This window comes from Lotus japonicus, chromosome 4, assembly GCF_012489685.1.
Source record: "Lotus japonicus ecotype B-129 chromosome 4, LjGifu_v1.2".
Taxonomy (NCBI): Eukaryota; Viridiplantae; Streptophyta; class Magnoliopsida; order Fabales; family Fabaceae; genus Lotus; species Lotus japonicus.
The window spans coordinates 15,154,682-15,180,723 of NC_080044.1; the positions used below are offsets into that span (position 1 = coordinate 15,154,682).

The 26,042-nt window shown below is 37.7% G+C and overlaps 2 protein-coding genes and 1 long non-coding RNA gene across 4 annotated transcripts; 1 reads left to right on the forward strand and 2 right to left on the reverse strand.

Annotated features, from left to right (window-relative positions):
• Nucleotides 1-1,504: 1,504 nt before the first annotated feature.
• LOC130711775 (mitogen-activated protein kinase kinase kinase 5-like) lies at nt 1,505-6,230 on the reverse strand. 2 transcript variants are annotated; one of them, XM_057561511.1, is made up of 10 exons: nt 5,746-6,220; nt 4,656-5,324; nt 4,485-4,572; nt 3,830-3,892; nt 3,566-3,729; nt 3,308-3,383; nt 2,700-2,759; nt 2,498-2,623; nt 2,030-2,239; nt 1,505-1,949 (listed from the first exon to the last, which is right to left on the reverse strand). In XM_057561511.1, the coding sequence occupies exons 1-10, from the start codon at nt 5,985-5,987 to the stop codon at nt 1,737-1,739; spliced, it is 1,911 nt and encodes a 636-aa protein (XP_057417494.1). In that variant the 5' UTR covers nt 5,988-6,220; the 3' UTR covers nt 1,505-1,736. The 2 variants fall into 2 exon arrangements, with proteins under 2 accessions (XP_057417494.1, XP_057417495.1); XM_057561512.1 differs by lacking the exon at nt 1,505-1,949 and having other exon boundaries at nt 1,973-2,239; nt 5,746-6,230.
• Nucleotides 6,231-7,623: 1,393 nt separating this feature from the next.
• Nucleotides 7,624-12,715, forward strand: LOC130713851 (uncharacterized). Its single transcript, XR_009011054.1, has 3 exons — nt 7,624-7,781; nt 10,944-11,083; nt 12,025-12,715. It is a non-coding gene; the product is annotated as an uncharacterized LOC130713851 (long non-coding RNA).
• A 6,225-nt stretch (nt 12,716-18,940) lies between these two features.
• Nucleotides 18,941-22,538, reverse strand: LOC130713518 (uncharacterized). The gene is made up of 3 exons (XM_057563283.1): nt 22,063-22,538; nt 21,840-21,969; nt 18,941-19,553 (listed from the first exon to the last, which is right to left on the reverse strand). Exons 1-3 carry the CDS (start codon nt 22,444-22,446, stop codon nt 19,327-19,329), a joined length of 741 nt encoding a protein of 246 aa, XP_057419266.1. The 5' UTR covers nt 22,447-22,538; the 3' UTR covers nt 18,941-19,326.
• Between the last annotated feature and the right edge of the window lie 3,504 nt (nt 22,539-26,042).

Consider the following 26,042-nt stretch of genomic DNA (forward strand, 5'->3'; position numbering starts at 1 on the left):
TGTGGCAAGTAAAAATAAAACTTCTCATAACAGCCGTTAATCGTTATAAGTACAATACAACACATCTGGTGTGGACTGAGACTGACAAAATAAGCAAAAATTCTGAATCTCCACTAAAGCTATAGAGGGATGCATACTGATATCTACATAAACATAATCTTGACTTCATCCTAAAGTAGATGGAGGGAAAAATATGCTCTTTAGAAGGTTAATTGCTGCAGCGCTCAAAGTCAGTATAATAATATCATACAAAAACTGCAGCTAGATCCTCGCGCAGCTACCGACTGAAGAAGCTCCTATTTCATCAATGATGAACTCAAGTAAGAACATATGATGGCAAATACTAAATCTATTTCGACAGAGTCGCAGACATTTGGCCGTGTGTTGCAGCTTGCAAGCCAATATACAGTGTAGGAAGTGCTTCAAGAGTAGAGGGAGGAAATAGAGTCCGTGACGCCATTCTTATTTAGAAGTTACATGAGGAGATAATTTCCCAATTTCAGCAGAGAAAAAGACTGGTGCATTGAGATTGAGCAATAGGTTATGCAAAGATAAAAAAAATGCTAGACTGAGAACACCATGGAGTCATTGATCACAGTATGCAGGGACATAGGCGGATTTACCGCCCGGCATACCTGGGCACGTGCCCAGGCTCCATGACCAAAAAAACCTTTTTTGTTTGGGCCGTAGGGGCCTGTTTTGGAAAAAAAAAAAGGGGTAGCTTGGGCAAAAAAAAACTCTCATTCTTGTTCTCTTTCTCTATCGTTCACCGAAGACGTGGGGCCTGGCCGGGAGAAGGGCTTGTTGATGGAGAAAATTGATGGGTTTGTGGTGGTTAGGGATACCACCGCGCCGTCATGGTGTGCATGAGGTTTGTGATTCTGCACTTCTGGAACATGATTTCCACTTCGTTTGCTTCTGGTTTCACCAACCTTTCCATGGTGGTTTGGTACTGAACTAGAGAAACAGAGAAAGGTTCTTTGCTTTGTGTTCTTACTTGTTATTCTTGCTCTTTCTGTTCTGACTTTGGATTTATCAAATCAATTTATTATGGATGAAAATAGTTGCTTGCTGGAAGGGTGCTGTTCTTTCTTTCCTTTGAATCATTTCCCTTTTTTTTTATTGATGTTTACAATTTCTTTGTTAATTGATTATGATTATTAGGGTGACAAGGTGCTAATTAATATATGGTTGTGTAGCATGCTAGTTTGTTGGGTTGTGACTTTGACAGGGAGAATGGGAACATTGACAATGAGGGAATGGAGAAGGATGTGAATTAGTCTCCAACTAATGTTAAGCATCCTTGCAAATTTCCTTTTTAAAATTTGTTAGGAGGTTAATCTGATTGCTACTGTCTACTGCTTGACATAAGTGCATAAGCTTGAAATGTATCTCATTTTTCATGTTCTTGTGAATGTATCTTTGATGGTTAGCTTGTATTTCAAGTTTTTGCTTTTTTTCATAGTCCCTTTTGGCATCTAAACAAACTTGGTTCTTGTTGAAAGAATTTAATCTGATAAAATAATTATGCTCATTTATATATTTGGAGTTGATTTCACATTAAAGGAATTAAAGCCATTGAGAGTGAATCAGAGATATAGCTTCAGGGATCAACAGTATAATGGTTAATCCTTCATTACACTTCTTAGTTTCTAATTCAAATATATATAATTTTCTTTCATCTGTTTGAGTTGTTCATACGTTAATTATGAACTATTCCCATGTGGTTATGTGTTTCAATCAATAAAATCTCTGTTTTCATTGGTGTACAAACTTGCCCAGGCTCCACAAAATTCTTGGCTCCGCCACTGTGCAGGGAGAATATCTATGGAAGGAACGAGGAATCCACATCTCACAGCAACTTTCCCATTTGCAATCTTTGTACTCGGAGTAGACATCTGATAGGCTTTGTTTTCGGATTGCCCTCTAGGACTATGTTGTGGTTTATCCTGCCAAGTGCCAACAAATAATTTTAGTACCAAAGAGCATGGTTTGGCAAACATAAAAGAGATACACCAGTTACATTTACCATGAAGCTTGTTCCATTATACAGCTGGGTGGGAGATGAAAGATCTGGCTGATGTGAGATTTTCAAAAACCGATGTTCTAGTAACACTGCAGCAGGTGGCCGCTCCGCAGGATTTCTTTTAAAGCAGCATCTCAGGAAATCTTTACCCTCTAATGACAATGTTTCAGGTATAGGAGGGGTATCCCTCATGACCTTAAACATAGCTGCAGCCTGCCAAATTGGACAAGAAATTTAAGTTTAAGAAATGAATAACGAGAATAAATACAAGCTTCTCTGCTAAATAATCAGCTGCAAACTGAAAAGGTTTGCATAAAGATGCTTTAAGCTGTTTGTTAACTTGAAATCCATGCATTCTTCTCTGTTAACAAACTTTTAGATTCATATGCTCAGATACACAACCATGCCCAAATAAAAAGTTCTCAATGTTACCAAACTCTATGCATTGTTCTCTGTTAACAAGGTGCTTACCCCTTCATATTCACTCCAAGGAGGCTTCCCTGTGAACATTTCAATGATTGTACAACCCAAGCTCCAAATATCAATTGCAAAGGCTAGGTCAGCACTGTTATCCTTCTGTATCACAGCCTGCATAAGCTGTATGAGAACTTAAGTGTTAGTAAGGTATGTATGTGAAATCAAAGAGTAATGTTAATGTTATGTATGAATATACCTCTGGAGCCATCCAGTACGGACTTCCCCTCAAAGAAAGAATAGCTTCACATCCAGTTAGCTGTGGAACATAGAGATCCCAAGTTATTCTACCCGAATTTAAGGGTTATCTGATCAAATCAACAGTATTACATTGACAGAATATAACCACTAGCAATATAATTATGGTAGTGAAACCCAAAAAAGAAGAAGAAAACTAAATATTCAAACTGATGTGCAGATTAAATTTAAAGAAGCGCCTCATCTCAACCATACACTAAGCATCAAAGCCTGAAGATACACATTCAAGCAATGAAAATTAATGGATAAAGCACCTGATATTATAAGAAGTTTATTTAGAAACATTGCATATGCTTTAAGGGGTGGTAAAATTGCTGATCTCAACCAGAAATCTGAAAGCATTAAGTTCGAGCCTTTAAACATAAAGCCTTGGTTTCTCATGCCCAATTTTTCTCCGAAAATTCTTAATCAATGACTAGATAATCATTTTAGCAAATAACAACAATAAATACAAAAAATTCAACAAACATAAGGAGAATTATGCTCTGCATGACACAAGGACTGAGGCCTTAAAAACGTAAATTATAGAGGTGGAGACTTTGAACTCACATGCTTAGCCATCCCAAAATCAGCAAGTTTAACAACTCCGGCAGAATCAACTAGCAAATTAGCCCCTTTGATGTCCCTATATGCATACATGAAAGAAAAATAAATATATAAAATCATGTAATCAAAAGGTCCAAATCCAAATTGAATTGAAAAATTTGGAAAATCTAATCACTTTTACTCGAAAAAAGTAGTTGCATGCATCGATCTATATGTTTTAAGCTCAAGCCAATATGAAGCAATTCAAGCGTGTGTCTGTACCTATGAATTGTTTTTTTGCTATGTAAATAAGCCAACCCCGAAAGGATATGGCGAGTGAAATTCCGAAGGACACACTCTGTTACAGCACCACAATGTTCACGGACATATTTATTAAGTGAACCAGGATGAACATATTCCAGATAAATATAAAACCGGTCTTCAACCTGCAAACACACAAACCAATTATTTTAGAAGGTTTTGAGGATGTTACAGAAATAAATGAATAATTTCGGGCACCTAATTATGAAGCAAGAGATTGCTTACTATTTCACTGCCATAATACTGCACAATGTTTGGATGTTTCAGCTGGCTAAGAACTTTAATTTCCTGAAAAAAAGTATTAATAAGAAAGTTAAAGAACATCATGAATATAAATAATTAATTAGGGGAGGATAAAATATATAGCCAATCCATTAAAAACAGAAAGCAACCTGATTAGGTATTTAAGTATAATGGACAGTGTAATGAAATTTAGGAGTCGTCACTGCAAAATGTGCAATATCAGCCAAGGCATAGTAGAAAGCAAATTAAAGTAATATACCAGTTAATCTATGTTGAGCCTCTTATCTGTTTAACTAGGAAACTCTTACTTACTAGAATGCAAATTGTAAATATGCTAAGTAGAATTATAAGATAATCTTAGTCACACACCCATCAGTTCCCAGTACATGATTGATAAGAGGATACAAATCAAATTTGGAAATGTATTCTCATCTAGGATTGAAAGGAAATTTACTATCCAAACTAATAATGACATTTGCCATATTGTCTCCTATAGTGAAGTACAAACTTTCTAATCACAGATATAAAGTTTAGAATACCAACACACAAAGAAAGACAAACAGCATAATATACAGCTTGTATTTCATATACAATTGACAAATAGACATTGGTAACTAACAAGTAATGGATAACTCACCTGCTCTAATTGCTTCATACACTCTGCAGATTTTGGATCATCAGGACATATTTCTACTTCCTTCATTGCACATAATGCTCCAGTCCCCCTGTCAAGAAGCAAACATTTGTTTCAGAGCCTTTGAAGAGAGACAACAGAAGAGCTTTAAAACCTTACTAAATATCCACATACCTATTGGTGGCAACATAAACACTTCCAAACGTGCCGCGCCCAATAAGTTTCCCTTTTTGCCATTGGTAATTCATTGGCAATGCTTCAGACCTATTAGCCCCAGCATGGGAGAAGGTAGCTGCAGCAGCAGCTGATGGTGAAGACAAGGCTGCCCCAGGAGGCAAGGGCAAGGGGTGAACCCCGACCGGAACATTACTTTCGAAACGCGGCCCTGAGATCTCAGGAGACATCATGGGATGTACAGGTGATGGAGGTCCACTTCTAGGGTTTCTCTGTGGACTTCTTCCCTGTGGACTCTGCTGGGGAGAGGGAGAGGCTTCAGCAGTGCCTAATGCTGATAAATCAAAGAAAGCAGGAGGCGGCGTCATCCCTGATTCAGTTGTTGGCATCTCTGGTGCAGACCAGAATTGATTCCCTCTTGGAGTCACATAATAATATGGTACAAAATCACTAGTACTTCTCCTCTGTGGGCTGCTGATTAAGGGACTTGCAAATGGGCTAGTTAAGGTGGAAACACTCCTTCCAGGTACTTTGACCAAGTTCTGGTTATTATTATTATTGTTATTATCTCTAGTGTCCTCACTACTACTCACATCTTGATGCACCTTCCTTGTTGGCCTATTTTCACCTTGCTCCATACTCTTCCTTTTCTCTTGGCTAGCAAAAACACTGTCACAAGATTCACCCAAATGTAAACAAACTCACCATTTGATAAACTAAATTGAAATGAAAGAGTACAGCATAAAAATCTAAAAGTGCAAAATCAACATCAACTCCAAAAAGAGCATCATTATACAATTAACACAATCAACATCTCATGATCCAATCTCAGTTATGCAATTAGGAAAATTAAAAATTATACTACAGAATTTTTAAAAAATTAAGGAATGAATGATGGTAGTTAGTGATAATAATTGAGTTCATTAAGGGTAGCTCACGTGGGCTAAGACTAAGAGAGATGAAGAGATTTGCAGGGTGAAGACCAAGGTTAAAATCCTTGCGAAGAAACTAATTTACTAATAATTAACAACTACATTTGCATATAAAAAACTACATGAATTTAAGAAGGTGGTTGAAGAAAAGAAAGGACCTTCGCATCCGAAAGACGGGGGCGGCGGTGGAGGGAGGAGCATCCTTGGGGGAGGGGAGAGGGAAGTCAGCGTCTCTGACGAGAAGCAGGGAGGAGGAAAGCTCCGGCAAGGGGAGCGGGCGAGGCTCCTCGGCGGAGCAGCACCTGTCCTTTTTAAAGGCGGAGGCCTTCCGGCGGTGGTGGTCGACGGAGGCGGCGGAGGAAGAGCTGTTAGAAAACAAAAGGGAAAGTAACCAACGCATTGCTTGCTGCTACAACAAACTCAACGTTGTCATGAATGCGGATTGATCAAAAACAGAGAGACTCTGTTATTATTTTTGCTTCTCTGTTTGTTTTGAATTGTGCAGTGCATCGATTCAATGATGATGGTTGAAGCGAGATGAAGAAGAAGAAGAAGAAAAACAGAAGAAGAATAAAAACAAAGTCAATTTGTTGCATCTTTATTTCTTATTTTGTTTCTGTAACCAAGTCAAGGTCTCTCGGTCACCCACAGAGAAAGAAAGAAAGAAAGAGACACTTCGTTTTTGTTCGTTAATAAGAGTTGAATGGATATGCAAATCGATATAAAACAGTTTTTACACAGACAATCGATCATAAATGCTTAGTAAGAGAAATAATAAGTTTCATTTTAAATTTTAATAAAAATAAAGATATACTTTATGACCGTGTATATCCCTTTAATAACTTACTAACATAAAAGAGTGGGAAATATTGTTGTAACTGTGTGCTATTTTAGATATGGTAGTTACTAGTTAGTTACTCCTATTGGTTATATATGCTTATGTTCCCGCCAGATAATTAACACACTCTTTATCATGTTTTGATTGATTTTAGTTACATTTTCTTACCATGTTTAAGCTGTATAATTGAAATATTATTTTAAATTTTATCTTCGTCAACTGACCAATCTTGTTACTATTTATTCTCAAAAGTTATTGAATGTGGTTGTGGAAATGATTTGAATGACCAATATTGTTGTGGAATTTGTGGGAACATCCATGACCATGAAGGAGTCAGAAGACGGGTTACTGTGCCATAAATCATTCAATATTTTTATTATTATCCATGATTGCGCGTTTTTCTATTAAACTAGAATGAAATTACTCCCTCCGTTCCTATATATAAGTCACAAATAACTAATTCTCTTAGATTAAGAAAAGTAGTTACTAGTAATAAATTTGTAAAAAAAATGATTTACTTTCTTAGATTACCCTTATTTACTTTCCTATGATTTTCTCTCTCCAAGTTAATAGTTCTAAGGCTAAAAAGCATTTTTGGCCCCTGATGTTTCAAGTTTGTGCAAATTCTGCCCCTACTCTATTTTTGTCGATGTTTCTACCCCTCATGTTTTCAAACAGTGCATCGTCTACCCCTCATATTTTCAAACAGTGCATCGTCTACCCCTGACGGAGGGGTAGACGGTGCACTGTTTGAAAACATGAGGGGTAGAAACATCGACAAAAATAGATAGGGGCAGAATTTGCACAAACTTGAAACATCAGGGGCCAAAAATGCTTTTTAGCCTAATTCTAAAGTTTATCATCTCTTTCATATTAAATATGAGGGTGAACTTGGAAAAATTTATTTAATGCTTCCTAGATATTAGAAAGTGACTTATATTTTATAACAAATTTTTTTAAAAAAATGTGACTTATAATAGGAAAGGGAGGGATTAATATAAAGTATTAGCACTGCTGATAGATAAGATATAAATGATGATTGTCGTTCCAGTGAACTCGCTTTTGAGGCATTGACCCTAGGCTATTTTATGTTTAATTAATAACCTTAGATTAGATGCGTCATGTCTTTGGTTTAATAAACTAATAATTATGTTTCAAAATTTTAGTGAGGTGTATTTAACGTAAGTATGACATCTTATTGTGTATATAAGTTATGAGTTAATTTTTATAGTATGGAATTTTATCAATCATGTATGTTATGAGCTTAATTTTATTTCAGCTACTGAACACAATTGTTGAAGATTTCAGTTGGTGGGCAACTCTCTTTGGGAAGATCCCCCGGCACTTCTAATAGGAGTGAGTCTCTGTTGGCCTCCTTAGCATGCCACTGACATTCTGTCCGGTAGTCTAGATGTGTCTTCTCTCAATTTTACCATTTTTTATAAAAAAAACTCCTCATTTCATTAATTTCTCTTTTATTTACTTATACAAAACTCTATTAACAAATACTAATTACATGGGTCAGATAGGCCCAACCCACTTACCCATTACAAAAGCGATTAACAAATTTTTTTCTAACACTCTCAAATTGAACTTGCAACGAATAACTAAACTTAGTGACTCAATTTACACATATCTAACTCACTTCCAAGCTTCACAAAAGTATCAACTTTCAAAGGTTTAATCATTATGTCTGAAACCTGTTCATTCGTGTTGCAGTGGACCAATTCAATTTTCTCCTTCTCAGACTAGATCTCTAGAAAGGGGCACCTCATGTTAATTTGTTTACTTTTGCCATGTATTACTGGATTTCTTGAGAGCTTGATAGCTGAACTACCGTCATAGTGAATCTTAGAGCACTTATCATGTAAATGACCAAGTTTGAAAAGAATTCTCCTCAGCCCAATACATTGACAAGCAAACATAGCTACATAATGTAATTGTTCTGGGAGGCGGCAAGATCGTCTGCTCCCCGCCCAACCAAGATGGAACAACCACACTCTAAGTTCAAGCTCCACTATCCTAGTAGACCATAATTAGGGGACTACTATTCCGCGAGGCGGCAAGATCGTCCGCTCCCCGCTCAACCAAGATGGAACGACCACACTCTTAGTTCAAGCTTCACTATCCTAGTGAGCCTGAATCGGGGGATTACTGTCCTAAAAGTCGGTCTAACCGACCATACCCCCACCCAAACAACCCTTTCACCCGACCAGCATAAGGGGACGACCATGTGGTGTCGAACATGAGAAGATCGAGGACGTGGCGGGCTGGAGCTGACAGTTGGAGACAGGATGTGGGTCACCTCAACCATCCCATCACTAACTCTATAACCCCAATACAAAAGGCTAGGAACGAGGCTTGAGGCCTAGTCGCAGGTTACTAGGAACCCCTGACCCTAGGATCTCTGAGGACAACAAATGCCTTAGAAAGATCTAACGGTGGGAAATCCCTCTAGGGCCTAGGCTTTCATGACCTCCTCAGGTGGCTACCTTAGTTCCTCAACCAGGTATAAAAGGCTCCCTCCACAGGAACCAAAGTAGGGTTTTCTGGTTTTCTACACTTAGGATTTTTCCCATCTTCTACCTTGCAACTAACTTAGGCATCGGAGTGGCTTCGCAGGACCCTCTCCCGAGCTCATCCACGACGTTCGGACTACGTACCCCTTCGTTCCCTGTCCAAGCGTACCCTCTTCAACCCGCACACCAAGCATTCTCCGCCCCCTCCCTTTTTACCCCTTCCTGGGTAGTCTTGGTTGGTTCCCCCCGATCAAAACTCAACTTCAATGGTAGAGATACTTACCACTGCTTGCTTCTTTGATGACCAAGCAATAAAGTATATTCCTAATAAGAACATATAGCTTGAAGTTCTTCTTCTCTCATCTAAATCTCCAACTTAGTCACTTTCAGTGAAAGCAATTAGATCCTATTTTTCTATAAAGAATACCTAGATCAATGGTTCTATTCAAGTACCTCAAGATTCTTTTTATTGCTTGTGGATGTTGTTCCATGAGTCTTTCCATGTATCTATTCACAAGACATACAACATACATCGGGTTCGGTCTACTTGCAATCAAATACATTGAACTGCCTACCATTTGCTTGTAATGTGTTCCATCAATCTCATATCCACTTCTCAACATTGGTTTGTTGTTTCTCATGCCAAACCTTTCAAATACCTCCACTGCATATTTCGCCTGACTAATAAAAATTCCCTCACAATTCTATGATACCTCAACTCCCAAGAATTAGCTCATTTTGCCTAGATCACTTTTAGCAAACTCCTTCTTCATAGATTCTTTGAACCCATCAAATAATGATTCACTATTATAAGTGAAGATTAAGTCATCCACATATAGCACAATAAAAATCTTACCATCTTTTCCATTTTTAACAAAGTGTACTCAGAGGGACACTTTTCAAAAAAAAATCTTTTGAAAGTAAGAATCAATCACTTTAGCTTTATGCTTCTCAATTTCTTCCTTCTCATTGAACTTTGTTCTTATAAATCCACTTGACACCAATACTCTTCGCTCTTCTGGAAGAGTAACAAGTTTTTAGGTATTGTTCTTTTTCTATGGATTGAACCTTCATATTCATTGTCTTCCTCCATTTCTCACTTATAAAACAACTTCTTGGAATGAGATATGGTCAGTTGTAGGAGTGAAGACTGAAAAAATGAAAAATTGAAATCTTGTTCCTCTTCATCATCTAACTCTTCACCTCTTAAAAATTCTCTCATCCAAGTGGGTTGAGTTGTATTCCTTCTTCTCCTCATATCTCATTCTTCCTGATTACCTTGCAAGTTTAACTACTTGATTGAGGAGTAATGCCTTCATTACCTAGCACCTCCTTTTCATACAACATACATCTCACTATGTTCATGATTGTCCTGATTTTCCTCTCACCCACTCCATTTTGTTGTGGAGTATAAGAAGTGAATTGTCTTCTAATGTCATTGTTTGCACATAACTAATCAAACTCTTTGGAAGTAAATTCTCCCCCTCAATTCTTAGGTAGCTTATCTTTTAAAAACCTCAAAAACTCTGAATTCTAATATTGTATTATAGTTTATTCTCATTCATGTATGACCTTGAAATGTATATTTTACGCTCCAGATTTCAGCCCTGATTGTGAGGGGGGAGGAGGTGTTGAGTAGTCTTACATTAACTAGAGATATGATTAACATAACCCTTATATATGATAAAACAATTATCATATCTTAAGCTAACGTTTTGAAGTAAAATTAAGCCTCTTAGATTCTAATTGTTTAAAACTTTTGACTATTTTTAAGTATTCTCCCTCTCAACCAAAATGGTTAAACAATAAAGATATGTGTATCACTAAACATTAAACATTGTATACATTTGGAAACACATTTTTTCCTCTATATCTATCTTTCCATCATATCATAGTTCATATCATATAATAAAGCACATTTATTATTACTAATAAAAAAAAACACATTTATTATTTATCTTTTTGTTTAGTGGTCTACACTTATATACTATCTTTTTAGGTAAAGCTATGGTCGCTACAAAAGTATACACGACGCTGGCCACAAGATGGAAATTGGAAAGCATTGAAGCGTATGCTAGCAATTAACACCACAAAATGCACTTTGAAGTAAGACCTTGTCAAGACCCGACACGGTCAAAGGTGATGCATCTACATGCCCCCACGCTTATAAAAAAAAAAAAATCTACCTGCCCCCACATAAATTCAGTCCTTAATTAAAGGTTCGTGAATGACAAAACTTCACGAACCTCTTAATGGTTCATCACAATGATGTTGAGAAAAATTAAAACCAAAAAAGATTATTTTGACTTGGAAGAAGAGTAGATTTTCCCCTTTTGTCAAAGACTCATAATAGCGAAGGTCAACAGCAACGGCCACTGCCAGGGATTTGGGTTTGACACCCCACCTATTGGGTTTGGCACCCCATGTATTCAATACGGAAATTTAATTTCCGTTTTTAAAACGGAATTTAAAATTCCGATTGGTTTTTTATATGCAATGAACGGTTGAAAATGTGCCACATATGCTAAAATACATAACGGTTTTTTAATTTCCGTTTTTTTCGTATTAAAATCGGAATTTAAATTCCCGTTTTTAATAAAGTGGGGTGCGAAACCCAATAGGTGGGGTGCCAAACCAAATTCCCCCACTGCCACAAGGCATACATCTTAATGTAAGGGTGTAAGGACCCAAGGCATAGATTCTTCTTACATTGCTGACCAGAAGAATTACCATTTAAGATTAAAAGCTGAAATGGAAGGGTAGCTAGAAAAACAACGTTCAACATAAATATTTCATCAAGGTCAATTCTCAAAGAACCAAAACTCAGGATCATTCAAATTTTCTCTTCTTATCACATCATATATCACATTCATTATTTTTCTCTTTTCACATCATATATCACATTCATTACTTTTCTCTTACTTTGTCACTGGATATTTACATTCCTTAGGTAACTACCCAACAGTTTCTTATTCAGGCACTCTACATAATGTAACAAACAATTGTTTTAATAATTAAGATTCAAGGACTCATTCGTGTAGACACTTATATTTTTGACTAATATATTTTATTGTCAATAGTATATTTGGATACTCATTGTGATGAGGACAAGGACAAGGACAAGGGTCATGGAGCACTAAAAGGACTTGGAGGACCAATGACTAGGGCAAGGGCTAAAAGGGCCAAGGAAGCACTTCAACAGATGATAGCATTAGCTCTTGAGGAAGGAACCAATGTGCACGAACTTGAGCCCAAATTGGTGAATTTCCTCATGAAATATGAAGAGGAAGTCGTCCAAGATCAGCCCAATTAATTGGAGCTGAGTTCGAATTTTATTTCTAGTTTTTTTTTTCAATCCAATAAGTCCCTAATACACCAAGGATGCATTAGCAATTAATGGACCTGAAGTGGAGGCATGTGGGGCGTGAATAAGAAGGCTTTAAGGGAGGAATATTCCAAGTTTGCATCAGCTCTTGATGGCTGAAGTAAAACTCCAAGAATCTCCTTCAATTGAAGTTAATTTCCTATTTTTGTTTAATGTTATGAGAGAAAGTTTAGGGGCTGTTACAAGCTGAGCTTGACCAGCTCATTAGGAGTTTTTATTTGAATTTTCAGCTCAGAATTGGATGTTAAAACTCCATAATTAGTCATTAATTGGAGTTAAGACCATATCTCACCTTTGTAATTCAAAAACAAAGCCAAACTCTTTTAAAAGGGAGGGACGGCCAAGCATGGAGACATGAATGAATAAGATTATTTTTTTCTGAGTTAGTTCAGTTTGTTGAGAGTGATTCTCATATCCCTTGAGTGATTCAAGACCTTGACTTATCAAAGGTTTGCCACCACCTTTGTGTGACGTCTGCACTTCCATATCCATAAAGTTCCATTCCAATTCTGTCCATCTTTTCCTTGCACGAAATTCTTCTTTGTTTTTCCCTTCCAACTCTGATTTCTCAAGTCCTAAAATCATCCTAGACGATCCATCAAGCCCTTGCATCAACTTGGGGCATATCATTTGGTAATCAGAGCTCCGGTTCTAGGATTTTGGTTTCTTTTCTTATCTGGAATTCTGGTTTGCAACTCTTTATCATTTCTTGTTACCTTGATTTTAGTTTTTGTTTCTTTTGGCTGAACCATTGCAAAAGTTAAGCCTTGTTAATTGTTCAGAATCAAAAACAAATTACAAAACGAAAATTCAAAAAAAAAAAAAACGAAAATTCAAAAAAAAAATGGCTGAATGGTTCTTGTTTAATTAGCCAAATTCAACTGTTCAAGGTAATTTTGTTGGTAGCATTCCAATTTATTTTCTTCTTTCTGTTTGTTCTTGAATTCTTCTTTAGTCTCTAAATATTTTGAGTCCTTTCCATTTCTGTGGTGATTTGTCTTGTCTTCTTTTGTTTCATATTCTAAAGTCTATTCTAATCTGTGTGACTCTACACAAATTTGGTGGCATAATTCTTTGTGTGTCTTAACTTTGATTTACTCAAGAGATTGTGAGAATTTTTGAGTGGAAAAAGGCAAGAGTGCACATCATAGAAAAGCCAATTTGAAGGAAACACGAGAGAAGTGAGGTAAACACTAACATTTGTTTGTTCTACTTGAATCTTTTCATTTGTCAAAGATGTCAGGAGAAGAGGAGGAGCAACCAGCAGTGCGACTCTCGACCATCGAAATGCGGGCTCTTACACAACATCTGGAAAACTTAATGAGGAGTCAAACTGAAGAGATCCACGAAAGGCTGGATCAAATGGAGAACCGGAACAATAGTGACAGTGAAGGCGGGAGGCCACGACGAATTCATGAAAATCCTAGACCTGCTCGGATTGAAGGAGTCAAATTCCAAATTCCTCCTTTTAAGGGAAAGAGTGATCCAGAGGCATACTTGGAGTGGGAACTCAAAATAGAGCATGTCTTTGCTTGCAACAACTATGAGGAGGACCAAAAGGTGAAACTTGCAGCTGCTCACTTTTCAGACTATGCTCTTGTTTGGTGGAATAAGTTTGCAAAAGAGAGATTGAGAAATGAGGAGCCAGCGGTGGAAACATGGGCTGAAATGAAACGAATCATGAGGAAATGATATGTCCCTTCAAGCCATGCTAGGGATGTAAAATTTAAACTTCAAAAACTTACCCAAGGCAGCAAGAGTGTTGAGGAGTATTACAAAGAACTTGAGGTGCTTATGTTGCAAGCCAATCTTGAGGAGGATGAAGAGGTAACCATGATTCGATTTATTAATGGTTTATCTAATGATGTTAGAGATATTGTAGAACTTCAGGAATATGTAGACATGGAGGAATTGCTGCACAAGGCCACTAAAGTTGAGCAACAACTCAAAAGGAAAGGGCTTGCAAGGAAGAGTTCTACCAATTCCAATTCATCTTGGAGAGACAGAATGAAGAATGAAGGGCCGAGCACCCTTAGCAAACCAGCCACCAAACCACAAGCTTCAGCTTCTTCAAAACCTCTTGAACAACCATCCAAAAAGAGCAAAGAGGTCAAGTGCTTCAAATGCCAAGGTATGAGACATTATGCTTATGAATGTGCCTCCAAAAAGACCATGATTCTTAAGGATGATGGAGACTACACCAGTGAGTCCGAAGGAGAACAAAGTGAAGAAGAAGAGGAGGCAGCCATGAATGGTGAACTGTTGATGATCCGAAGAATGCTTGGTAGCCAACAAAAGCCAAAGAAAGAAAGCCAAAGAGAGAATATCTTTCACACAAGATGTTCTGTCAATGGGCAGATTTGCTTGATGATTGTTGATGGCGGGAGCTGTACTAATGTGGCTAGTGAAAGAATGGTGGAGAAGCTGAACCTGGTCACAAAACCACATCCTTGGCCATACAAACTTCAATGGCTCAGCCACTATGGAGAAATACAAGTAAGTAAGCAAGTTGAAGTTGACTTTTCCATTGGCAAATACAGGGATAAGGTTCTTTGTGATGTTGTTCCCATGGAGGCTAGTCACATACTGTTGGGAAGACCATGGCAATATGACACCAACTCTGATCATAATGGCAGCACCAACAAGATCTCATTCCAACATCATGGCCAGAAAATTACGCTCAAACCTTTGAGCCCTAGGGAGGTGCGTGAGGATCAAAAGAAAATGAGAGAAAAGATTGAACAAGAGAGAAAAGAAAAGAGTGAGACACTTGAGAGAGAGCAAAAAGAAAAGAGTGAAATACTTGAGAGAAAAGAAATTTGTTTGATCAAAAAGAGAGAGGTGAAAAGGATGATAGCTTCAAAACAGATCCTATACTTGATGTTTTGCAAAAATCAGATTTTGAACACTAACACTTTTGAAAATTTTGAACTGTCTTCTAGTGTTAAATCTCTTTTGCAGGATTATGAGGATGTGTTTCCAACAAGTGTTCCAAGTGGTCTACCACCACTGAGAGGAATTGAGCATCAAATTGATCTCATTCCGGGAGCTTCTTTGCCTAATAGGCCAGCATATAGAAGCAACCCACAAGAAACCACTGAAATTCAAAGACAAGTGGAAGAACTCTTGAACAAAGGGTGGGTAAGAAATAGCATGAGTCCTTGTGCTGTACCGGTGATTTTGGTACCAAAGAAAGATGGGACTTGGAGAATGTGCTCTGATTGTAGAGCCTTGAATAACATCACCATTAAGTATAGGCACCCTATTCCTAGACTTGATGATTTGCTTGATGAATTGCATGGAGCATGTTATTTTTCTAAAATTGATTTGAAAAGTGGTTACAATCAGATAAGGATTAAAGAAGGGGATGAATGGAAAACTGCTTTCAAAACTAAATATGGTTTGTATGAATGGTTGGTTATGCCTTTTAGTTTAACTAATGCACCTAGTACTTTTATGAGACTAATGAACCATGTTTTGAGGGAATTCATTGGGAAATTTGTGGTTGTGTACTTTGATGATATTTTGGTCTATAGCACTACTCTTGAGCTGCATGTTGAGCACTTAAGATCTGTCTTGAGTATGCTTAGAAAGGAACAATTGTTTGCCAATCTTGAGAAATGCACTTTTTGCACTGACCATGTTGTGTTTCTTGGTTTTGTTGTGAGTTCGAAAGGAGTGCAGGTTGATGAGGAAAAGATCAAAGCCATTCAAGAGTGGCCCACTCCTAAATCCGTGGGTGATGTAAGAAGTTTTCATGGCTTGGCCAGTTTCTACAGGAGGTTTGTTAAGGACTTTAGTACCTTGGCAGCACCCCTAAATGAAGTGGTGAAAAAGAATGTGGGTTTTCATTGGGGAAAGAATCAAGAAGAGGCCTTTGCTGCCCTAAAGCATAAGCTTACCCATGCACCTATACTTGCTTTACCTAACTTTGCTAAATCTTTTGAACTTGAATGTGATGCTTCAAATGTAGGTATTGGTGCTGTGTTGCTTCAAGAAGGCCACCCAATTGCTTATTTTAGTGAAAAGTTAAGCGGAGCTGCCCTTAACTATTCTACTTATGATAAGGAATTGTATGCTTTGGTGAGAGCTTTGAAGACTTGGCAGCATTATCTTTTGCCCAAGGAATTCGTGATTCATAGTGATCATGAGTCGCTGAAATACTTGAAGGGGCAAGGTAAGTTGAACAAAAGACATGCCAAATGGGTTGAATTTTTGGAACAATTTCCCTATGTCATAAAACACAAAAAAGGGAAAAGTAACATTGTGGCTGATGCTTTATCCAGGAGACACGTGTTGCTTTCCATGTTAGAGACTAAATTGCTAGGACTTGAACATGTGAAAGAAATGTATGAAAAAGATGATAACTTTGCTGAAATTTTTGTGGCTTGTGAGAAAGTTTCTCAAAATGGATTTTATAGGCACAATGGATTTTTATTTAAGGAAAACAGGTTGTGTGTGCCTAAAAGTTCCATTAGAGAACTGCTTGTTAAAGAATCCCATGCTGGGGGATTAATGGGTCATTTTGGAGTCCAAAAGACTCTAGAAACTTTACAGGAACATTTCTATTGGCCCAAAATGAAACATGATGTGATCAAGTTTTGTGAACATTGCATTGTTTGCAAGAAGGCTAAGTCTAAGGTGATGCCACATGGTTTGTATACTTCTTTGCCAATCCCTGAATACCCTTGGGTTGACTTGTCTATGGACTTTGTTTTAGGCCTCCCTAGAACAAAGAATGGTAACGATTCCATTTTTGTGGTTGTTGATAGGTTTTCAAAAATGGCTCACTTTATTCCTTGCAGGAAAGCTGATGATGCTTGTCACGTTGCTGATTTGTTCTTTAAAGAAGTTGTAAGACTTCATGGGATGCCTAGAAGCATAGTTAGTGATAGGGACACCAAGTTCCTAAGTCACTTCTGGAGGACTTTATGGGGGAAGTTAGGCACTAAACTTTTGTTCTCTACCACTTGTCACCCACAAACTGATGGGCAAACTGAGGTGGTTAATAGGACCCTAGGCACCTTGCTTAGGACTGTCCTTAAGGCCAATTTAAAGGCTTGGGAGGCGTGTTTGCCTCATGTTGAATTTGCTTACAATAGGGCTGTCCATAGCACTACAATTTGCTCTCCATTTGAAGTAGTGTATGGATTTAACCCTTTGACTCCTCTTGATTTGTTGCCTATGCCTAACATTTCTGTTTTCAATCACAAGGAAGGACAGGGCAAAGCTGAATATGTCAAGAAGATGCATGAGCGTGTGAAGGCTCAAATTGAGAGAAAGAATGAGAGTTATGCTAGGAAGGCTAACAAGGGAAGAAAGGAGGTGGTGTTCCAACCCGGAGATTGGGTTTGGGTGCACATGAGGAAGGAAAGGTTTCCAGAACAAAGGAAATCCAAACTCCAACCTAGAGGGGATGGACCTTTTCAAGTGCTTGAGAGAATCAATAACAATGCCTACAAAATAGAGCTTCCAGGTGAGTATAACATCAACTCAACCTTTAATGTCTCTGATTTATCTCTCTTCGATGCAGATGGAGGAGAATTTGATTTGAGGTCAAATCCTTTTCAAGAGGGAGGGAATGATGAGGACAAGGACAAGGACAAGGGTCATGGAGCACTAAAAGGACTTGGAGGACCAATGACTAGGGCAAGGGCTAAAAGGGCCAAGGAAGCACTTCAACAGATGATAGCATTAGCTCTTGAGGAAGGAACCAATGTGCACGAACTTGAGCCCAAATTGGTGAATTTCCTCATGAAATATGAAGAGGAAGTCGTCCAAGATCAGCCCAATTAATTGGAGCTGAGTTCGAATTTTATTTCTAGTTTTTTTTTTCAATCCAATAAGTCCCTAATACACCAAGGATGCATTAGCAATTAATGGACCTGAAGTGGAGGCATGTGGGGCGTGAATAAGAAGGCTTTAAGGGAGGAATATTCCAAGTTTGCATCAGCTCTTGATGGCTGAAGTAAAACTCCAAGAATCTCCTTCAATTGAAGTTAATTTCCTATTTTTGTTTAATGTTATGAGAGAAAGTTTAGGGGCTGTTACAAGCTGAGCTTGACCAGCTCATTAGGAGTTTTTATTTGAATTTTCAGCTCAGAATTGGATGTTAAAACTCTATAATTAGTCATTAATTGGAGTTAAGACCATATCTCACCTTTGTAATTCAAAAACAAAGCCAAACTCTTTTAAAAGGGAGGGACGGCCAAGCATGGAGACATGAATGAATAAGATTATTTTTTTCTGAGTTAGTTCAGTTTGTTGAGAGTGATTCTCATATCCCTTGAGTGATTCAAGACCTTGACTTATCAAAGGTTTGCCACCACCTTTGTGTGACGTCTGCACTTCCATATCCATAAAGTTCCATTCCAATTCTGTCCATCTTTTCCTTGCACGAAATTCTTCTTTGTTTTTCCCTTCCAACTCTGATTTCTCAAGTCCTAAAATCATCCTAGACGATCCATCAAGCCCTTGCATCAACTTGGGGCATATCACATTGACACAACAGACAAATGTTTAAACTCACATCAAAGATACAGAAACTCTTCTTATGAATTCGGATGAAAGTCACTCACGTTGCACTAAACAAAATCAAAGAAGAAACAGACTTCTAAAGGGAAATTCAGTCGATCTAAGTTAGTTCTTCAGAAAAAGCCATATTGAGAGACCTGCAGCTTACAAATTGTGTCTCCAATGCCAATGTGTTACTTGTATCCAGATGCTACTGCATGCCTAGTCCATGTTCATAAACTAAAATATCTAACTCGTACAGGCCATCAAAGATTGAATAAATCATTAATGCATTCAAAATCAACAGCAACCTATATTGAAACGCTAATCAAGTCCAACACATAACAGTACTAACATTATAGGTGCTTGCACTGGTCACTGCCACCATATCAAATTAGGGTATTAACCCTGTTTATTTGAAAATTGCATCTCTGCATTTCTCCCATTGAATGCCTTTGTGGAATCTCCCATGTTGCTTCGGTGATCACTCATCAACAGGTGCTTGATTTCCCAAACTTGTTGGAACCACTTTACAGATGGGCATGTTTTCATTCTTGCTCAGAAGCTTCAAGGATGGATGAACCTCAATATCACGCATGAATATCCTATCTTCAATATCTAGGTTGCTCACATCCACCTCAATTTTTGAAGGAATGTGCTCAGATGGACAAAGAAATTTTAGACTAGTTCTGATCTTATTCAAAAATCCCCCTGTAATGGCATAAAAAGATTAAACCAATTTCATATTAGAACCACATTAAATTCTGTCCGACATGAAATCAGCAAATCAAGACTGCTACCAAGTCATTATGCATAAATTGTGAATGTTGATTCTTCATGGAAGACAGCCTAGCATTTTAAAAATAATGAAATGAAAGTCAATTGACCCAAACATAACAGCAGTCTTCCAAAGGCATATAACAAACATAAGTGATAGGAAGGATGATTGAAAGCTGGAAAGCTGAACACATCATTAATATATATCATTAAAAAATAATAATAATCAATTTGTCAAGTAACCTATTGAAATCACATTAAAAAATAATACTCTTATATATCAGTAACCTATCCTCAAGTTTTCTCCTTGCTTTCTAATTGAAATTACATGCCCAGGATTTCTCTTGTCTTCCATAGCTCTCTGGAAAGATTGACCAGTCAAAAAAAGTAAGACATGTTGATTGAACAGTGGGTTTAACCTATAGCTTTTACAAAGTCTTTAGAATTAATAGGTTTACTGCTCCCTTTGGTCTTATGCATAAGTCACATTTTAGATAATTGTTTCCAACTTTATTGTTCCTTTCAGAAAATCTATGAAAAGTATTGAATAATTGTTTCCAAGTTTACCCTTAATCTCTAGTATACCATGTTTAAATATGGCACTATGTTTTCAGGATAAGTTTGGCGTGATTGGCAGGAATGAAGTTGAAAACTGTAAAGAGATATCGAAAGAGATAATTGAGGTGGAAAAATACATTAATTGAGGAATATTGAAAGACAAAATTAAAGGAGAGAGGAATTCATGGATTTTTAAATAAGGGTACTTTTGAAAAGTTCAGATAATTTTTAAGTATCAACTAATTATGACCAACTTTCTTAAGGTAATGACTTAATTATGCAATTAGGTTTCTCAGCCCTCACTACAAGTAAACCAGAAGAGTAATATCTATATGGAAGCCCTTAATTTATAAGAAAAATGGAGATTGAGACATCAAAAACACCAAAGAAGAATGGAAAAGACAAAGAAAATATCTCTCAGCTCCCAGAGCTGTGAGACCAAGCCTATGGCAGAAAGATTCCCAAAAAATGCAGACGGCGCCTCCACCTTAACATCTAAAACTGTTTTTCTGACACCATTATCCTCCACTCAGCATAACCAACCTCCTCTCAGATTGTCTCCCAGTAGTCCTTTCTCTCCTAGAATAAACTCTCTCTAATCTTGGTGAGTGGCTTGATTGATCCAATACCCAATCCATATCTTCTCAGGACGAATCTCAGGCTCTATCATGCTCCCGTCCTTTAAAAAAATCTGGTCCTCAAGACTGAATGTAGGGAATTAACTTTTCATAGCAAAAATATCCTGCCAAGCGACTGCTTCCATTAACTTCCCTTTCAATTGCACTAGCCATTGGATGCTTTCCTCTCCTTGCTTCTCCACCTTTTGCGTGGCTAAATCCTGCTCCGCTATAGCAGTATCCTCCAACACTATATCCAGAATGATAGGCAGTGTATGTGCTACTGGTTTAGCCACAATAGCCCTTTGTGTTGGGACACATGAAAACTTGATGAATTCAAGAGTTCTCAGGAAGTTGCAACTTGTAAGAAACTGCTCCCACCAAGGCTAAGATATTAAAGGGACCAACATATCAAGGAGCTAACTTTTAATTAATCCTCCGAGCCACGAATAGTTACCCATGCAGTCGGAGTTTAAGTAAACCCATTACCCAACCTCATAATACAGCCCATTTACATTCATCTGTGCTTTCCTTATTTGTTCTTGAGCTTTGAAAAGTAGAATTTCAATTGTCTCAGAGCTTCACCTCTATCCATTAAGTCTCTAGACACTACCTCCAATCTGTTCTCCAGATGTGTGTGCAATTTATATAGTTTTACAGCATATTTTCACACGTTTATGCATACTTCATTAGGTTTTAGTTGCATTTTCCTTCATTATCTTTGCACTTCTACTTTTTTTGGGTTTGGTGGCATTTTCATATACATATGGAGCATTTTTAGCATAATCTCACATAGTAACAAGACATAGTTAAAATCAACTGTCCTATTTATGCATCCCTTTACACCTGAGCACAAAAATTTATCTCATTTAATTGACAATATTTTCTCTCTTGGTTTAATTCCAACAAGACAAACAACCAAGAACTTCAGTAAATCCATTGTGCTCTATTCATGCATTGCCTATTTCATTCACCCTAAACTCCACACACATCAAATGAAGCCTAAATTACAACGTTCCATAACAATCAAATAAACAAGTGTTACCTTTCTGAAGACCTGGACAAACATCTTCTCCTTTGAAAACAACAGGCACATCCACCTTCAAGTTCATCCCCTCTTCAGCCCAAACAAACACCAAATTCAAAATCTGCCCACTCTCTTGGTCCATATGAATCTACCAAACAAACAAACAAAACCTAAAATCAGAATTCAAATATTTCAATAAACAAAACAGAAAATCGAAGATTCAAAGCGGAAAATGAAAAACCTTAACAGGTAGCACAGTTCCAGATTCAACCAAATGAGAGGATCCGGATCCAGCACGAATCTGGAGCGGAAAACGGGTGGAGCAGAAGAAAGAAGTTTGAACGGAGTTCAATATGGCCTTAATCTGCTTCTTCTCGACGGTGAGCAAGTGCTTCTTCGCCGCCGATCGGTTGCCGGCGTCTTTGCTGAGAAGGTCCTGTAAGAACACGACGGCCGGAATTCGACCTTGCATTCTGTCCCTGGCTGCGACGCCGCTACCAGAGTGCTCTCTCGGGATGGCTTGGATCGTATGGTAAGAGTGACCGCGCTGGAATGCTGGTGAGGATAACCGGCTCGCCGCCGCCGTGCGAAGGTGGCCGGCAGAGGAGCGACACCACTGCGCCATGATTTTGTTTCTCCGTCAATCCCTGCAATGCGAAAATGGGGTTTTGAGATCAAGGGTTTTAGGTTCCAGGCCCAAATTGGGCTTCTTTTGATTTTTTAATTATTTCAAAATCCTATTAGGTTGTTGACAAAAAATAAGAGTAAATAGCCATTCTGGTCCCTGATTGTGTACACTTGAGACGGAATGGTCCTCATACTTTGAAAATAGTCTTTTTTCGTCCCTGAACTTGTCGCCGTCAGTCAAGTTAGTCCTTGATTCAGTTTTCCGTTGGTCCCTCGGACGGAAAAGTCCAAATGTCACAATTTTTGCCACATTGGCTTGACACGTCATCAATGACTCACATCTTATTATCTCAATTTAGTCCCTCGGAAAATTTAAAAAGAAAAAACTTCTGAATGTTCATCTTCTTTATACATCTTCATCATCATCTCATCATCTAACCCAGAAAACCCAAAAATAAACATTTTCATCTTCTTTGACAAGAAATACTTGCTTTCTTACCCAGCTCTCTCTCTCTCTCTCTCTCTCTCTCATCTTCTCACTTTGGGTTTAGATCCGATTTTTGCTTGTCCTTCACAACACCTAAACCAGAACAGATAAGGATGAAGGAGGTGAGCCAACCAAATCCAATCACATCAACACCACCATCTCCCATCGGACTAGATCTTCCTCTGGGTTTCTTCATCTGGTTTCCTCTCCATTGTGGCCTCATCCTCCACCACCAAGCCAAGGGGGTTAGTTATCCTTCACCTCTGTCGTCATCTCGGACACCTTTCGCTCGAACGCAGATTGGGATGAGAGAAAGGAGGGAACTCAGATCTGGTGAGAAGAAACTCAGATCTGGTGAGAAGAAACTCAGTAAATTACCCGGCCATAGAGTGGTTGTCATGGCGACGGCGTACATGTCGAGCACACAAAACATATTCTTGAGTGGCGATTTCCTAGCTTTGACCACGAGTTCAGGAAATCTGAAGAAAAGAAAGACACCGTCACATGAATTCTCAAGGAAGTAACCAATTGAAGCACAGCATTTTTTAAGTTGAATTTGCTTGACCACCAGTGCTTGCAATCTGACATTGAGTTGAATTACAACATTTTATGAATTCCAATTCCCTGGAAAAAAATCTAATGGTAATAAATTAATTCATTGTCAATGCCATCAGTAGCAGTAACTTTATTCATAATATTGCTATACCAATTGCAAAATCACTTTTGGGAAAAATCATTTTTTTATTCATAGTATTGCTATACCAGTTGTAAAATCACTTTTGGGGAAAATCATTTTTTTTTACAGATGACTTATTTTAGATTTATTTAATTAGAGGATTTTTTTAGGGACTAAATTGACATAATAAGATGTGAGTCATTGATGACGTGTCAAGCCAATGTGGCAAAAATTGTGATATTTGGACTTTTCCGTCCGAGGGACCAACGGAAAACTGAATCAAGGACTAACTTGACTGACGACGACAAATTCAAGGACGAAAAAAGACCATTTTCAAAGTATGAGGACCACTCCGTCTCAAGTGTACACAATTAGGGACCAGAATGACTGTTTACTCAAAAATAATCCTATTAGGTTTAAAACCAAAAAAAAGAAGATTTAATCCAAGAATTAGGAGGCAATCTTTTAAAAGCATAAATACAAATATAATACGATAAAACCTTTAAAAGTATAAATACATCGAATATATAAAAGCTTGCAAACCCACGTTGTGACCATGATTGAACACTTAGCTTGAGTTGAGATCCAAGCTCCTTTGGGAAACTTGGAATGTCATAACTTAATTTAGAGCATAATGAAAACTCTCAGTAACAATAGTAAAAATATTTTTAACTATAACATTCCACCAAACCTGTGTGCAAGGTATGAAAAATTCTCCAACAAACACATAAAACACATTTACTCTTACAAATTACTTACACAACCTTTCACAAATCATTATTCTTATCTTAGTTATTAAATTTTAACTTAACACTTACGGTTTTTCTTTTCATTGGGTTTGACCTCTGGGTATCTAGATTCGCTACGCAGTGGTTTCTTGACATAACATTCGAGCTAGCCTTTATGATGGATCCTTAGACTTTGTTTGAATTGGGGGAGGAATGACAAATCCATTGTTTGTGTTGTTAAAAGATGATGGAAGCCAATGGAAACCAATGGTACAAACTCCCTCATGTACCATCACTTTTCGTTAGTTTGTTCCCTCCTAATTTGGGTGGAATGGAATGGAATGGAAAAAAACAATGCTCATATTGTAAATTTTAAAAATACTATTTTACCCGTGCAACCACCCTTCTGAACCTCATATCTGATTCATTCGTGTCAATTCTCCCTGCACTAATTTCCTTAACGCAACAAACAGTATAATTTCCAAAGCCATAGCTGATGCAACTTCATGGTAATGTGCTTTTGTTCTCGTGGCCCTATTACTAAGTATATCAACCTTTCATTTGCTTCAAAATCATGCCAACTACATGTCTTGGTCATGTGACGACTAAATCTATGTGAATGGACAAGGTGAGACATTGCACACGATCAGCGACAAGTGTGTTGACCCCATATCAGATCACATAAGTCATTCTGATTTATAAGGGAATCTTTTGCACTCACTGCATTTTGTTTGAATTGGATAATTAACAAGAAGATGTAGTAATCTCCAAGGCTTAGCAATGATGTGATTAGGAGCATTATCACGGTTAAATTAGTCATATATTGAGTGACAATTCATATTTTTATAATAAGGCTAATATGGAAAAAGATAATAACTCATATCACTCGTCCATTACCTGAACAATGAAATGGTAACTTCCCACCGCTCCATCATAAAATATTCAAACAATAAAATAAGATTTTCACTTAATTTCGTTCCACTCCATCCTGTTTCTTAATTTCGTTCCACTCCATCATTTCGTTATGTCTCATATGCTCCCTCAAATCCAAACATAGCTTTTAAGTGTTGTCCATTTGCCCCACAATGCTACATGTTTTCATTATGATATAATCTTTTGCTTTCTTTACTAGTGACATGACTTCAAGGATTTGCCTTTATATCGAATCCAGGGTCGGTCCCGACATTTTGGATGCCCTGGGCAAATAATAAAAATGGACCCCTAATAATTTTAACGTTTGAAATTTCATCATAACGATTATGTTGGTTCGTTTGGCAACTGACCTCTTGCAACCCGCCAGGGGTCGCGTGTTCGTTTGGCAACTGACCTCTTGCAACCCGCCAAGGGTCGCGTGTTCAAATCCAAGCAACATGACATTTTGTTTTAATTTTTGGATTCTTTCAATTCAAATTAATTAACAAATAACATGTCAAAAGCCAAAATGTGGGATTCGAACCCGGTACATAAAAGTAACATACACAATTACTAACCACTAGACCAACTCAAGTCATTAATAAAATCTTGAACATTAATTATTATAACTAAATTTTATTTTAGGGGAAAATTTAATGAGAATTTTTTTGGGGCCCCTTCTTTTTTGAGGCCCTAGGCTGTAGGCCTGCTTACACAGGCCCAGAGCCGGTCCTGATCGAATCTCAGGTCGCCAAGTTTTCCCTTACTAAACCATATATCTATGCCGCTAC